At 60.0% G+C, this 13,268-nt stretch overlaps 1 protein-coding gene across 4 annotated transcripts in view; it reads left to right on the top strand.

Moving 5' to 3' along the window:
• The window catches only part of Tafa1 (TAFA chemokine like family member 1), a 358,217-nt gene extending 356,082 nt beyond the window's left edge, over positions 1-2,135 (top strand). For all 4 annotated transcript variants that reach the window (XM_040289682.2, XM_040289672.2, XM_078033632.1 and 1 more), the window contains one exon: positions 1,047-2,135. In XM_040289682.2, the coding sequence (XP_040145616.1) occupies positions 1,047-1,210 (164 nt within the window). In that variant the 3' untranslated portion in view covers positions 1,211-2,135. The remainder of the gene's footprint in view (positions 1-1,046) is intronic.
• The last annotated feature ends 11,133 nt before the right edge of the window (positions 2,136-13,268 follow it).

Genomic DNA, 13,268 nt, shown 5'->3' on the forward strand with positions numbered 1-13,268 from the left:
AGGTGGTAGAGACCACAGGAGAACAGGAGGCCACCGTGGAGGACCCGCTATTGATAAGGAGAAGCTGAGAAGATGGATGTGTGGACACCCCCTGCCTTCTGCTCCTGGCCAGCCACTTTCCCACGCAGGCTCCTGCTGCTCCTCACCCTCAAGGCTTTCAGTGGACGTCCACTCCTGGACCCAGAACAGCGCCTGACACTGTAAAGAATTAAGGAAGGGGGCTGGGGTGTGGCTCAGAGGTGGAGCGCTTGCCTAGCGCGTGAGAGGCCCTGGGTCCCATCCTCAGCACCACATAGAGATGAATAATTAAAATGAAGTATTGACCACGGCAGCTAAAACATAAATATTATAAAAAAGGAGAATTAAGAATGATGAGCCCAGAACCGTGGAGAGAGGCCTCAGCCCAGTTAGGGTCGGCACGCGTGTGCCCAGCCAGGGGTCCCCAGGGCACCAGGGCGTCTGCACCATTGAGCCGTTGGGTCCCTCCTGGGGTAGCTCGGTGACATTGCAGGGACAGGAGTCTGCTCTCATGCCCTTTCACTGTGCCAGTGAGGGACAGTCCCTAGCCCTACAGGGATCCCCTGTGTTCCTACTGTCCCTCCTGCCACCCCTCAGGGACAGCAGTAGGCCAGGTTGGTCGACCAGTTCAGACTGTCATCAGACAAGTGCAGACTGCTCCCAGGGACAGATCGAAAATGCCGGCCCTTGCTCAGAAATGACTCATGAATCCAAGACAGCAAGAGCAGGACAGGGTCCCGGGCAGCAAGATGGCCTTCCCCCTGCGAAGGCCGACCCGGGTGGACTGACTGAGCCGCACCTCTCTCCTCGGCTGTGACAAAAAGTGAGTTTCATGCGTAGAGGGGACACGGGGCCTGTCCCCGGCTGTGCTCACCCCAGGACCCTGCTCTCCCGAGTTAGGATGTGCGGCCTCGGGCCACCTGAGGCACAGTGCCTGAGAGGCCCAGGGGTCCCCGTTTTCCGCTGGTTCCATCCCTGTCCTCGGGTTGTGCCTTTCTCCCTGAAACGTCTTCTCTCTCTGGTTTCAGATTCACCCAAGAACCTAACAGAAGCCTTCGTGGTCGAGACGGGAAACCGAGCTGGGGAACACGCATCTGAGAATCGACACGTCTTACACACTCACGAGCCAAATGGAGCTCCTCCGCGCACTCTGGCGGGCAGAGAGGGGCGGTGCGCGGTGGAGCGTCCCTAGCCAGGGGACTGTGCCCTGGCAGCGCGGTGGAGAGCGCTTTGGAAAGGCCTCCTCCGCCCAGCGTTCCCGGATCAGGAAGAATGGCCGCCGCCTCTCTCCCGGCTTGGATCTCCAGTGACTTTGTACCATTTGAAACATAGGTGTACATAGATATATGATATTTTGAAATATTCTATATTCTCTTGGAGAAAGGAGCAGTACCCCGTGTGCGACGGCCCTGTGCCGAGTCCCCCAGGTCTGTCGATTCTGTGTGGTCTGTGGTTTCTTTTTTCCACTGGTGAGGAAGACGTGCCCTTTTCCAGGATCCAGCGTAGCAGTGACCCTGGGAGGCGGCTGCAGGTGGACTCCGGGAGTCCGAGGCTCGAGGCCGCCCTGAGTTGGAGGCCCCCCTCCCGCTTCTGCCGGACGGCCCAGGCCGCGCAGCGCCCTGTCCTCTTGCCCTCCGCCCTGTGCAATCTTAGCATGCAAGCTTGGCGTCCATAACCTATTTATATCCAGCTGACGTATGATAACCATTCTAACCGCTCCAGGAGCCCGTTTCCAGAACTACTAGCTTTTCCACTGACGGGAAACGGAGGACTCTCGCGGGAGCTGCTCCACCTGCTGTGAAAACTGGCAGGGTGCGGGCAGGACATAGAGCCCTGGACTCACAGGTCCCGTACTACAGCGTCCCGGGGGCTTCCTGTCACTGTCCAGCCTGCAGGAGCGCCCTGTGGTCCCACCCGCGGTCCGGCATCGCGGACCACCGGGGCCGTGGCGGCAGGCTGCACTGGGCGCTGTGTCTGTCAGGGTGGCTTTTCCCTGGAGTGTCCAGACCTCCTCTGCGGGCGAGGTGGGAGGGCTGCGTGCGAACAGCTGGGCCCCTGAGTGACCTGTGTGACCAGTGCTGGGCAGCCCAATTAAAGTGGTAGAGAACTTCTTTCTACACCTGCTGTGCTCTCTGCTGTTTGTTGTCACCGAATGAGCCTTAACCAGGCCCAGGGGCGCCCTGCTCAGGCGCCTGCCACACAGAACTCCTGTCTCTCCTTCCGTCACGCCTTCCGTCTCGCCCCGGATCTCCTCACCCAGGGAGAGGGGATGTCAGATCTCAGGGGACTTCCACAGGGGCCACTGGGTGGTACACGGGACTCGCCCCCCCCAGAGGGAGGACTGTCCGTCCCTTTTGGAGACTTGGTCAGCTGATGCTCGGGGAGAGGGAGTCTCACGTAAGTTCTGATTTTCCTGTGAAAGTCACTCCTCTCACTGGGGCAGCCTCTCGCAAGTGTAGCTGTCCGTCTCCCGCAAACCTCCTCCCTGGCGTGTGTTGGTAGGGCCTCTTAGGAGAGCACCAGTGCAGCAGGTCCCAGGGTCTGACTAGTTAGGAGGAAACCCCAGGCAAACTTGAGAGGAGGGCTGGGGTTGTAGCTCAGTGGTAGGGCACTTGCCTAGGACGTTTGAGGCCCTGGGTTCAATCCTCAGCACCACATAAAAATAAGTAAATAAAGTCATTGTGTCCATCTACAACCAAAAAAAAAAAAAATTTAATTGAGAGACTTCATCTTTAACAAAGTAGCCTAAATAGAATGTGCCAACACTCCAGCCAAGAAAATGGAGCCTGCGTCTTGAAGCCTATTAAGGCACCCAGAGATGGAGCCAGAATCCCGATGGCAAAACCTAGGCCTCCCAGACTTCCACAAGTATTTATAGAAGGCGTCTGTGTTGGTCAGCTTTCCGTTGCTGTGACAAACAGTATGAGAAAAACAGCCTAAAGGAGGAAAGGTTGGTTCTGGCTCAGGGCCTCAGAGGCTTCAGTCTGAGGTCTCTGGGCTCCATGGCTTCTGGGCCTTGGTAGGCACAGCCTTTGGGCAGTGAGCACATGGTGGGGCAGAGGTGCCCACCTCCTGGAGGTCTGGAATCAGAGAGAGAGGGGAAGGAGCTGGGGTCCCAACACTGCCTTCCCGGGCTGCCCCAGTAACCCATGTCCTCCCACCGGGCCCCCCTCCTGCAGTTTCCACCAGCCAGGGACCAGCCTTCCACACCGGAGCCTCCGGGGGAATGTTCTGGATCCAAACAGCAGCCTGAGCTTCACAGAAGCCAACCGGGGTTTCCTGACTACAGTCCAGATCCATAGTCCCAAGAATCATGTTAGAAATCACCTTTCATCTGAAGATGGAAATCGTAAACCCAAAGGGTCTTCTCGAACAGTACATCTCAAAATGCGAAGGCAAAAAACTTGTACCATCAAGTCTGTCTGGAAAATAGACTTTTAACAGAACTATTTGCTGGGGAAGCAACAGAGCGTTCCCTACACCAAGAGGAGCTGTCTCTCCAAGAACGGGGTGAGCAGGAGGGTGGAGGGGAGGCCTCTGGGGTCCAGAGTGAGGGGTTCGCCCGGCTCATGGGGGCACATGCAGCGTGCAAGGGGAATCACGGGGATCGATGGTAGGGAGCCCAGGATCTGCTTGGCCGTGTCTTGAATCTAGATGTTTACGGGAGGTTTTCTGGCCTTCCTGAAATCAGATGAGGAAATCCTATCTGTCCCGTCCCGAGTTCTCTGAACGTGTGGCGTGTAGCACGAGGTCAGTGCTCCCTGAACCTTCTTCCAGTGAAACTCCACTGAGAAGGGAGAAGGCTCCTCTCTTTCCTCAGACGGCGCAGGGGCAGATGCGTCTCGAAACTCAGGAGCGCCGTGCCCACAGCTTTCCGGGTCTGCTCCAGAGGCTGCGTCCAGCAAGGAGCCGTCTGAGGTCCCCTTCTGTCACCTCCCTTCCCGCTGATCAGCTCACGCTCTAGCCTCCTTTGAAAAGACCCCGGGAAGGGAACGGGGAAAGACCCCTGCAGAGTGAGCCAGCCGTCCAGGAAGATGGCGCGAGCATTGGCAAACGCCGTCAGATTCCATTTGGACTCGTCCCCTGCACAAACGTGTGAGTCAGCACCGTGCATTACCGTAGCTTGCTCCGGTTTGGGGGCTCAGGGGCCACCGTCTGCCTGCGGGGTCTGAACCTTTCTGGTGAACAACCTCACTCCCCTATTTCTGGTGGTGAGGGCTCGGTGTGGCGCAGCCCGTTGACCGTGAGCGGCGCACCAGGCTGTAGCACAGTCAGAGCAGACGCAGACGCCAACACCACGGCTCGGCTCTTGGCAAAACCGGAAGCGTGGCCTCTTCCTCAGCCAGGATCGGCCCTGAGGGTCCAGTCTGTTTGTCGCCGTGTCGGGTGATGAGATCTGTCTACTAACGGAGTCGGCGAGCACACGGAGAAGTTCATTCCTCGCCTTCTTCCTGTTGCGGAGCAGTGCAGAATGCTTTCACCGACCCAGGGTACAGCATCTTTTCCTGACTAACTTGAGTGTGACTTTCACCAAGCAATACAGTGATTTTATAGTGATTTTATACATCGGCCTCCGTGCCATGGCCACGGGTCGGGAAAGTTATGGGGTCTAAACTGTTTTTACGTGGAGAGGCCCCCCACGTGGCTCGCCTGCACGGCCACGCCTCCTTCCCCGGAGGCTCCACACCGTGGCACGTGGCTTTCTCCTTAATGAAGCTCGACAGACCCATTTCAGAAGCCGTTAGGTTTGCTTGACGGGGGAACGTGCCGTGTCCTCACGGGCAGTCTACCTGCTAAATAAAAGACTGAGGGTTCACAGACTGTAGGACTCAAGCGTCTCCTTGTGTCATAAACGCAGGGAACAGCGGTCACCGGCTCTGCGGAGGACTGTGAGGACCTGGGACCCGCCCGCACGGATGGAGCTGCGTCCCTGGCACCCACCGGCTGCCACCAAAGCCGCAGAAGAGAGTCACGTTCACCTTGCGAGTGAGGGAGAGAGCCCCCATGCCCTGGCACACTGGGCAGCGTGTCTCTTACACCTGCACAGAGGCCGGACCCCCGCGGTGACTGACAGGTGGGAGCTGGGTTGCCCAGCCCTGGTTCCGCCTGCTCAGAAAAGCCATAACCCAAAGGTGGACGCTCACCCACACTGGAGGGAGCCTGAGCTGGGCGTTCCCCAGGACAGTGCGCCTCGACGTCGGGGCCATGGTGCACACGTACGCCACGCAGTGGGTTGGAAGAAGCTCCTCACTGTTAACAGTCGGCAAATCAAACTGTAAAGGAACTGAAGGCTCTTAATCGGAGCAGCAAGGCCGTGTTCCTGTGGGAGCTGGCCAGGAAGCACAGCTTGGGAGCAAGGCCACCTGCCCCACCACGTGGACCACGTTGAGGGCAGGGCCTGGTGTTGAGGGCAGGGCCTGGCGCTCTGCAGGGTGCAGGAGCCAGCACCAGGTCCCGGCCAGTTGTGGCTGCAGTGCAGCTAGATTCTTCTGATGTTTTGGGGAACATCCAGAAATCCAGAGGCTGACGTGAAACCTCCAAGTTTCACTCATTCATAACTCACTGAGGTTCTGTTAGACCATGTGGGGGGAGGCCCGGTCCTGCCCGTGAGACCCACAAATGGGACGGACATCCAAGGCTCTCGTGCCCCTCGGTGGTAGGACGGCGGTGGAGGAGAGCCTGCCCGCAGTCCATGTCACCTGAGCCCTGAGGGCGCCGTGGTACAGAGGGCCGCAGCCGTCCTCCTTCCCAAGCCTGCAAGGCCGGGCAGCCACCAGGTGACCTGAGGACATGGATGTCGTTCCCACAGGCTCCGGAAGGGCAGCCAGCTGGCCGGCACCGTGCAGGCCCAGGAAGGGAGCCGACTCAGGCAGAGACTAGGGACTAGAGCCGTTCCTTAAGGGGACTTGGGGGGTCATTAAGGAGACAGCCGTCACCGGAGCCCACTCGGTCCCCGAGAAGCGGTCATGTGAAGGCCCTCCCTCCTGGGTCCCCGCCTTGGTCTGCAGTAGTAAAGGGATGAGGAGCTCGAGGGTCAGGCTGCCGCACTTGAGCCCAGACCCGAGTCTGGTCTACTGCCCGGTTCTTCAGAAAAAGTCCCCTTCTCACACAGCCACTTGTCACAAATGGGCCGCAGCTGCCCTGGCGCTGCAGTGAGCGGTGGGATGGCCGCCCGGCTCTGCCCCCGAGGTGTGTGCTCTCTGGCTTCATGGACCAGTGGCCTCCTGGAGGGAGGGGAGCCTCTCAGGTGAGTCGTGGGTCCTGTCCTAACCCCGCGTTGGGCTGCTGTACGTCAGCCTCGTCAGAGCGCTGAGGCTGCTCGCCGGCCATCTGTAGGCGACTCACAACCCAAGTGCCAAGCCAACTGCAGGCTCCCTGGTGCATCCCTGATGACCACCAGGCCGGGGGACACAGTTCCAGGCCTGGAGAAGGCCCTGGGGCCAGGATGGGGGGCGTTTGAGTATTAAAGGTCTGCATTTAGAGAGGAATCCAGTTGGTTCCTAAGTAGACGATGTGGGAAATGGGAAATCAGACCCCAACCCGTCTGACCAGTGGAGGGGGAGGAGGGCAGACATGAGACCCTCCCGGTCACACGGGCCCGAGGGAGACAGGCAGATCCTCCCCCCTCCCAAGCACGGGTCTGAAGGGAGGAGGCAAGCAGGAGGCCCACTGTTCTTTCCTCATCCTGCTGCACCGTTCAGGGTTTTTGCTTACACTAAGCAGGCATGGCACTGAGAGCTGAGCACATTCCAGTCCACAGAAGTGGGCACTCCCTGGGCGACTGTCCCCACGAGGCCGCTACGCCCTCCCGGCCGGGGCCACTCTCACCCCAGAGCTGTGGAAGGCCTCTGGACGGTGGCTCTGAGAGCCCGTTTCCTTGCTGGTGGGAAGGAAGGGAGTGGAAACAGAGCTGCTCTCCAGGCCACGTTGAAGCCTGCGGAGTCTGAGGGGCAAGGCGTGTGTCCAGGCTGCCCGGCCAAGGCGTGGGTCGTCTGCACTGCTCTGCACGTGCGTCACCAGTGGGAATAGGCCCCTTCCCCAACGGTGGTGGCTGCTGTTTCTTCAGAATAAGGAGGTCACACCCGAGGCCAGCCTCTGCACCTCTCGTTAGCCAGTCCATCACTGCGGGAGCCGAGGGACGCGGCCTGCAGTCAGAGGACTCTGTGGTAACCCGCCTCCCTTTGCCGTGACAGTGGCAGAGACACTCGGTGGGTGTCTGATCCCACGTGACCACAGCTGCAGGCAGGAAGGAGCCTGAAGTTACAGCGCAGGCAGCAGAGGGAAGCAGACCAGGGAACTGAGCCCTGGGGTGGCAGGAGCAGACTCAGAGAGGAACCGTGAGCAGTGACGGCGGCCCGGCCAGAGACCTCTCGGCCGCCTCACGCTCCGCGTCAGAGGACACTAGCGTCTACTGGGAGGAGGTTTAAGAGGCAGTAGAATGTGAATGATGGGATATTCAATTCCTGAAAACCTACCAGGCGAGATCCGGCCACCAGGTGCTTCTGACCGCAGGGCTGCTCCAGGGCCGTGCACCCAGCAGGCCGTCAGCCCTGCCTGCACCACCGCGAACGTCGTTCCCCTGTGGCGGGAGAGCCGGCTCACAGGAGCAAGCCCTGCTCACCAGTGGCAGATTCTCCCAGCACCCAACAGCTCTGTCAGGGTGCTGGCCCCCAGTTACCCAAGGAGCCAGCCAGCTCTGTGTGCTAGACCATGTCCCTGTCGGAGTCCTCCCACCCCTGACCTGCCCCTGTAGGACCTCCCCACCCTGTGACCTCCCCTTGTTGGGGACCCCCCGCCCCTGATCTAACCCATGGCCCCAGTGCAGCCAGTGCCACCCCACCAGACCCACGGCCCCTGGCAGTGACCCGCATTTTCTGACGTCACTTATTCTGCTGAAATCAAAGTCGCAGAGTAGAACCTGCGTAATTTAGAAAACTCAACACGATGCTGTAAGTGTGTGCAGAGGCAAAGTAGGAAACTCGGCCTCTCAGCGTATTCACTTGGATCTGGAAATACCCTGGCGTCCCGTGCCAGGATGAGGACGCAAAGGTCCGCACACACACTGAGAGTGAGTGCATTGTAGGTAGAAGTGCAGTGCACCCCGTTGGCACGTCACACACTTTAAAGCACAGTGGACACGGGTGTGTGTGTGTGTGATCCAAGAATCCCACATGGGTCCATCAAGGTCCACAACCAGTCTCCGTGGCCGGCTCCTTCCTGCTCACCGACTTCTCTGAGAGTCGTGAGGATCGGGAACACAGCCGCGCGGTGTCCCCCGCGTAGCAGGCCGCGTCTCCCGGGCTGTGGTGTCCGTCAGTCTGTGAAGGGATAGGGTGAAACGCAGCCCGTCCGGCCGCCTTCTCCCAGGGAGGGAAGGAAGAGGGTCACGGCTTCCTGCACAGGTGGGGGGGGAGTGCCCGGATGAGCCGCCCCGTGGAGACGCCGCCCGCCATTGCCAGGGGCTGAGAGGAAGGGGGTGGACAGGCAGGGTCTCCTGACTACCCCGGGGCCCCGAGCCACGCAGACCTTCCGGGAGACGTCACCCGTGTCACTGTGTCCCCGTCCTTGTGAGGAATCCCGTTTCAGGGTGAGTTGTTTGCGGCTCCTCTCATTGAGACGGCTTTTCCCTCAGGGCGCGTGCTGTGGGACACTAATGATTCAACAGGACAAGGGCCGACTCTCCCTGGGGCACAAGTGTGGGAAGCACATCCCGTGGTACACGTCTTTCCCCACCCGCCACTCGGTGGAAGCCCCCGTGGTCGTTACGACGACGGGAAGTCCCCGCACCGAGTCCCACGTGACCCTCACGGGTCAGGCACGCGTTGAGAACCCCAGCCACGAGGACAAACAGACCCAGACTTCACCCCGGGACTCTCTCAACGTTGGCCAACCGTGGCCACTTAGCACCACAAGGGGACCACCTAGAGGACAGGTCTAGTGGCGTCACTAGCCACTTCCCTGCCCCTCGCCTCCACCCTGGCTGGTGGCCACCAACTCCTGGTGTGGCTCCTCAGTGGCCGGGGGTCCCCCAAGTTGGCCCTTGAGGTTCTGTGGGCCTGTCGGGAAGGGCTGTCCACGGTGCCTCGAGGTGGGGCGAGGGAGAGAAGCAGCCTCGGCACTGTCCCTCGGCGCTGTCCCTCAGCGCTGTCCCTCAGCACTGTCCCTCGGCACTGTCCCTCTGAAATGTCCCTCAGAGCTGTCCCTCAGCGCTGTCCCTCAGAGCTGTCCCTCGGCACTGTCCCTCTGAAATGTCCCTCAGTGCTGTTCCTCAGTGCTGTCCGTCGGCACTGTCCCTCTGAACTGTCCCTCAGAGCTGTCCCTCAGTTCTGTCCCTCAGTGCTATCCCCCCAGTGGTGTTCCTCAGAGCTGTCCCTCTGCACTGTCCCTCAGAGCTGTCCCTTGGTGCTGTCCCTCAGCGCTGTCCCTTGGTGGTGTTCCTCAGAGCTGTCCCTCGTTGCTGTCCCTCAGCACTGTCCCTCAGAGCTGTCCCTTGGTGCTGTTCCTCGGAGCTGTCCCTCGGCACTGTCCCTCAGAGCTGTCCCTCTGCACTGTCCCTCAGAGCTGTCCCTTGGTGCTGTCCCTTGGTGCTGTCCCTCGGCACTGTCCCTCGGCGCTGTCCCTTGGTGCTGTCAGGCAGAACGTCGGGGCTGCATCTTTCTATCTCTCAACAATACTCTGGGGGCAGGAGGAGGCCTGCGCTGGGGGCTGAAGACACAGCTCCTCCCCGGGATTCTTCTCCTGAGGGGTCCCGGGGTGCTGAGGGCGTAACCCCAGGACAGAGGCAGAGCCCCCGGGCTGCCGGGCCCCAGGAAGCCTCTGGTGCTGTCAGGGAGGGTCCAAAGCTCCCACGTCACCTTGTTGTCCCTGGCTTTCTCAGAGTAACTCCGAGGAGGTGGGCAGTGGTCCCAGGTCCCACAGTGGGACTCGACCAGTGCACGTCCCCAGCTCCTGTGCTCCCATGCCGGCCCTCTGCTAGCCCCTCTGGGACCTGGGGGCTTGTGAGGACGCCAGCGCTCGGTCCCACAGCGTGAGATCCAGATTCCAGGGACCCGGCATTAGGCACCAGCTTAACCTAGCACACAAGGGGACCACCTAAAGGACGTGTCTAAAGCACCACACCGCTGCAGGGTGCACGCCTCTCTCCCTGGGGTGGGGGCACGCGGGTGCCAGGGTGGGGTGTGGGTTCAGGAAGAGGGCACTGTGCTGAGCGGCCTCCGGTGGACGTTCCCAGAGGCCAATGATGAGTGTCCGCGGACACCTGAGGCTTCCCGGAAGTTCCGGAGCCAGCCCAGTGACCCCCAGCCTTCCCCACGGTGCTGCCTGACCCCGCCCTGGACGGCGTTGGCCGAGGACTGCTCAGGCCCGGTGACTACGCCCCTGGGCACACCGTGGGTCTCCCGTTTTCCAATGGTCTGAACACAAGAGCACCGTGGTGAGCCGTCGAGGTCCCGTGAAATCCAGACGTCAGCGTCCACCGTCAGTCCTGCTGGAGCTCGGCACCGAGTGGAGTCACTGCCCGGGGACCACGTGGTCCACAAAGCCCAGCGTCCCTCGGCTCCTTTGTGGACGAGGTCTGCCACCCCGGGTGTGACAGCTTCGGAGCCTTGGAGGTTAGCTGTGGCGTCACCCTGACGCTCCGCCCGCCTGCCCCCGAGGCTCCTCACCTCTTTGTGTCCTGGGCCCTTTGGGGAGGTGGCCGCAGCCTGTCCCCTCTTTTCAGGATAATGGTCCTAAAATGTGAAAATTAAAACTCGGAGTGCTCAAAGAAATTCAGCAATCAGATACTTAAAAACACAAACTCGAGGTCGAGAAATACACGCGCTTGTCCATTCAAACACCAACAAAGTCCAGGCAGGGTCCACGACCGCCGGTTTTAGAGCAGCCGTGAGCGTCAGCCTGCTCTGAGACGCTGTCCCACAGGCAACGTGAGGTGGAACTCTGCTCCCTGCAAGGTGACGCCGGCTGGTGTCCTGGTGGCTGCGTCATAACAAAGGGAAATGCCAGGCTGGAGCCTTCTGGGGATACAGGTGCTTGGCTTCCCCACCAAACACCAGCCACGGAGGGACCGGGGCTCAAGGCCCAACGTGCCGGCTGCACTCTGGGCCCGAGGTCTTCCATGGCAGCTCTACTCCCACCGGCAGGCAGAGAGGAGACGCAGAGGAGTCCAGGGGCTAGGAGAGAGGCCGGCCAGGGCCCAGGGTTTAAATACTGCCCACATCCCATTAGCTGAGCTGGCCTCTGGCCCCCTGCCCTGCAGGGCAGCCAAGGAACAGAGCCCCATTGTGTTCTCAGGGGGAGAGGGACAGTGGGCCAGCGGCCAGCCTGCCCGCAAAGCCTCCCCAGGGCCCTCCACTCAGGCTACCTTAGCTTCACGCAGCCCACAGCCTGGCGCTCAAGCCAGAGAGCTGCTCGCTCTCCGTGTGGGAGGGACGAGGTGCACGGTCAAGGTGAGGGCAGGGTGGCCCTGGGGAGGGCGTACTCTTGGGCCTGAGGAGGGCACCTGGGCAGGAGCTACGTGGAGTCCTTCAGGACCTAGCGGAGGGAGAGGCCGGCTCCGTCTTCCTAGCTGCTCCATCCCCCACCGTAAACAGCTCCACATTTTTCCATTTTCTTGTTTTTATCCTGAAGCCACAGAGCATTACATTAATTGACTTGTCTTATTAATTCAATAATCGGCTCCGAGGATGAACCGCTCAGCGTGCCGCCTCGGTCAGGGCCGAAGCTTCCGGGCACACGCTGCTCTGATGTTCCCACAGCCCTGAGAAACTTGACGCACTGCTGAAGGTTGGCCGCATTTGGAAGGACTTCAAACCGCTCGCTTCTCATATTATAATGCGATTTCCACTTTGGGGCTGATAAGAACGTATCCAGGGGCTTCCACGTTACAGCAGGACGCTGGCTCCTGGGGAGTTTCCGCCGTGCCGCGGGGTCTGTTCCGTGTGGCGGCACTCGGTGCACTCAGCTGTGCCAGCCTTAATCAAAGCCCAGAGACACCCCAGGTGGCGATGGCAACTCCAGGCCAGCGTGGTGAGACCTGGGCTGTAATCTGAGAATCAGATTAGAAAACCAGTCAAGGCAGAAGTAAGACTTGGGTAAACCCAGAGGGAAACACCCGCGTGCGAGGAACCGCAATCTTGCTGGTAATTAGATCCGTGGCACGGGGCTCTCGAAGGACTTCTGCGTCTGTGTTCCTGGCCTCCATCTCCCCAAGTCCTTTGGAACTGAACAGAACGTGCGGACGGAGGCCGAGGTGCGTTTTCATGAGCTTCGAGGTGGTGATAAATGGGCTGCGCGGGGACGCCCCGTGGGACGCAGCTCCGCTCCGGGGGGTGCGTGAAGCAGTTACTAATGACTGAGACACGAGCGCTGGGGACCGTGTGAGATTCACACTGTGGCGAGCTACGTGGCATCTCAGGGCAAGGCATCCCTGTCCCTTCAAGGACACGGATGTGCAGGTGTGAGCGCCTGGTCCATTCTGCTTCTTGTAAAGAGGCCACTGAATAATAGCTTTTTGCAAAATCCAAAGACATTTAAAATGCTGTCCTACCAGAGGGGTGACCTGCTGTGGCTGCAGAGCAGCCCAGGCCTTGCCAAGGGGTGGGGGCGGTCCACAGGAATTCCTCTTCTGGGCCTGACGCTGGCCTGAGCTTGGAACAGAGTGTGGAAATGACTGAACACGACCGTGAGCCGGCGGTGCGTGGTCCCAGCACCCCATGCAAGCCAAAGACTGACGCCCTGGGTGAAGTGGGTCTCATTCTCAGCAGCCGACTGCTTAGCGGTTTCTGGCACTAGAATTGAGACTGGGTGCTAATGAAAGGTAGGCGGTCAGGGTCCTGGACCGTGCACCCTGCAGAGCTGCTGCGGCAGGCCCAGAGCCTCGCAAGGTGCCCAGCACAGGAGGAGACGGAGAACACACGGGTCCACAGGGGCTTGTCGTCGCTGAACACTTAGCTGCTCGCTCAGTCAACAGCCAGTGTCCCTTGGATACCTATGTGCTGCAGGTCTTTCCAATTCATCCGTTGTTCTCACATTTCTTACTCCTGCCTTTTGGGAAAAAATTCAAACAACAGAGAACAACTAAGGTAAAACGAAGCCCCTCCTCGTCCCAGTCTGTCAGTGGCTGCTGCGCTACAGGGAGGGCCCTGGGCACTCCGCACCTGCAGGCGGCCCCTGGGGTTCTGAGCTGGGGAGTCTGCTTGTCTTTCTTTGTTTTTGTATTTTACATTTAGAAGGTTTTTTTAAAAATGAAA

Source organism: Ictidomys tridecemlineatus, chromosome 16 (genome assembly GCF_052094955.1).
Source record: "Ictidomys tridecemlineatus isolate mIctTri1 chromosome 16, mIctTri1.hap1, whole genome shotgun sequence".
NCBI lineage: Eukaryota > Metazoa > Chordata > Mammalia > Rodentia > Sciuridae > Ictidomys > Ictidomys tridecemlineatus.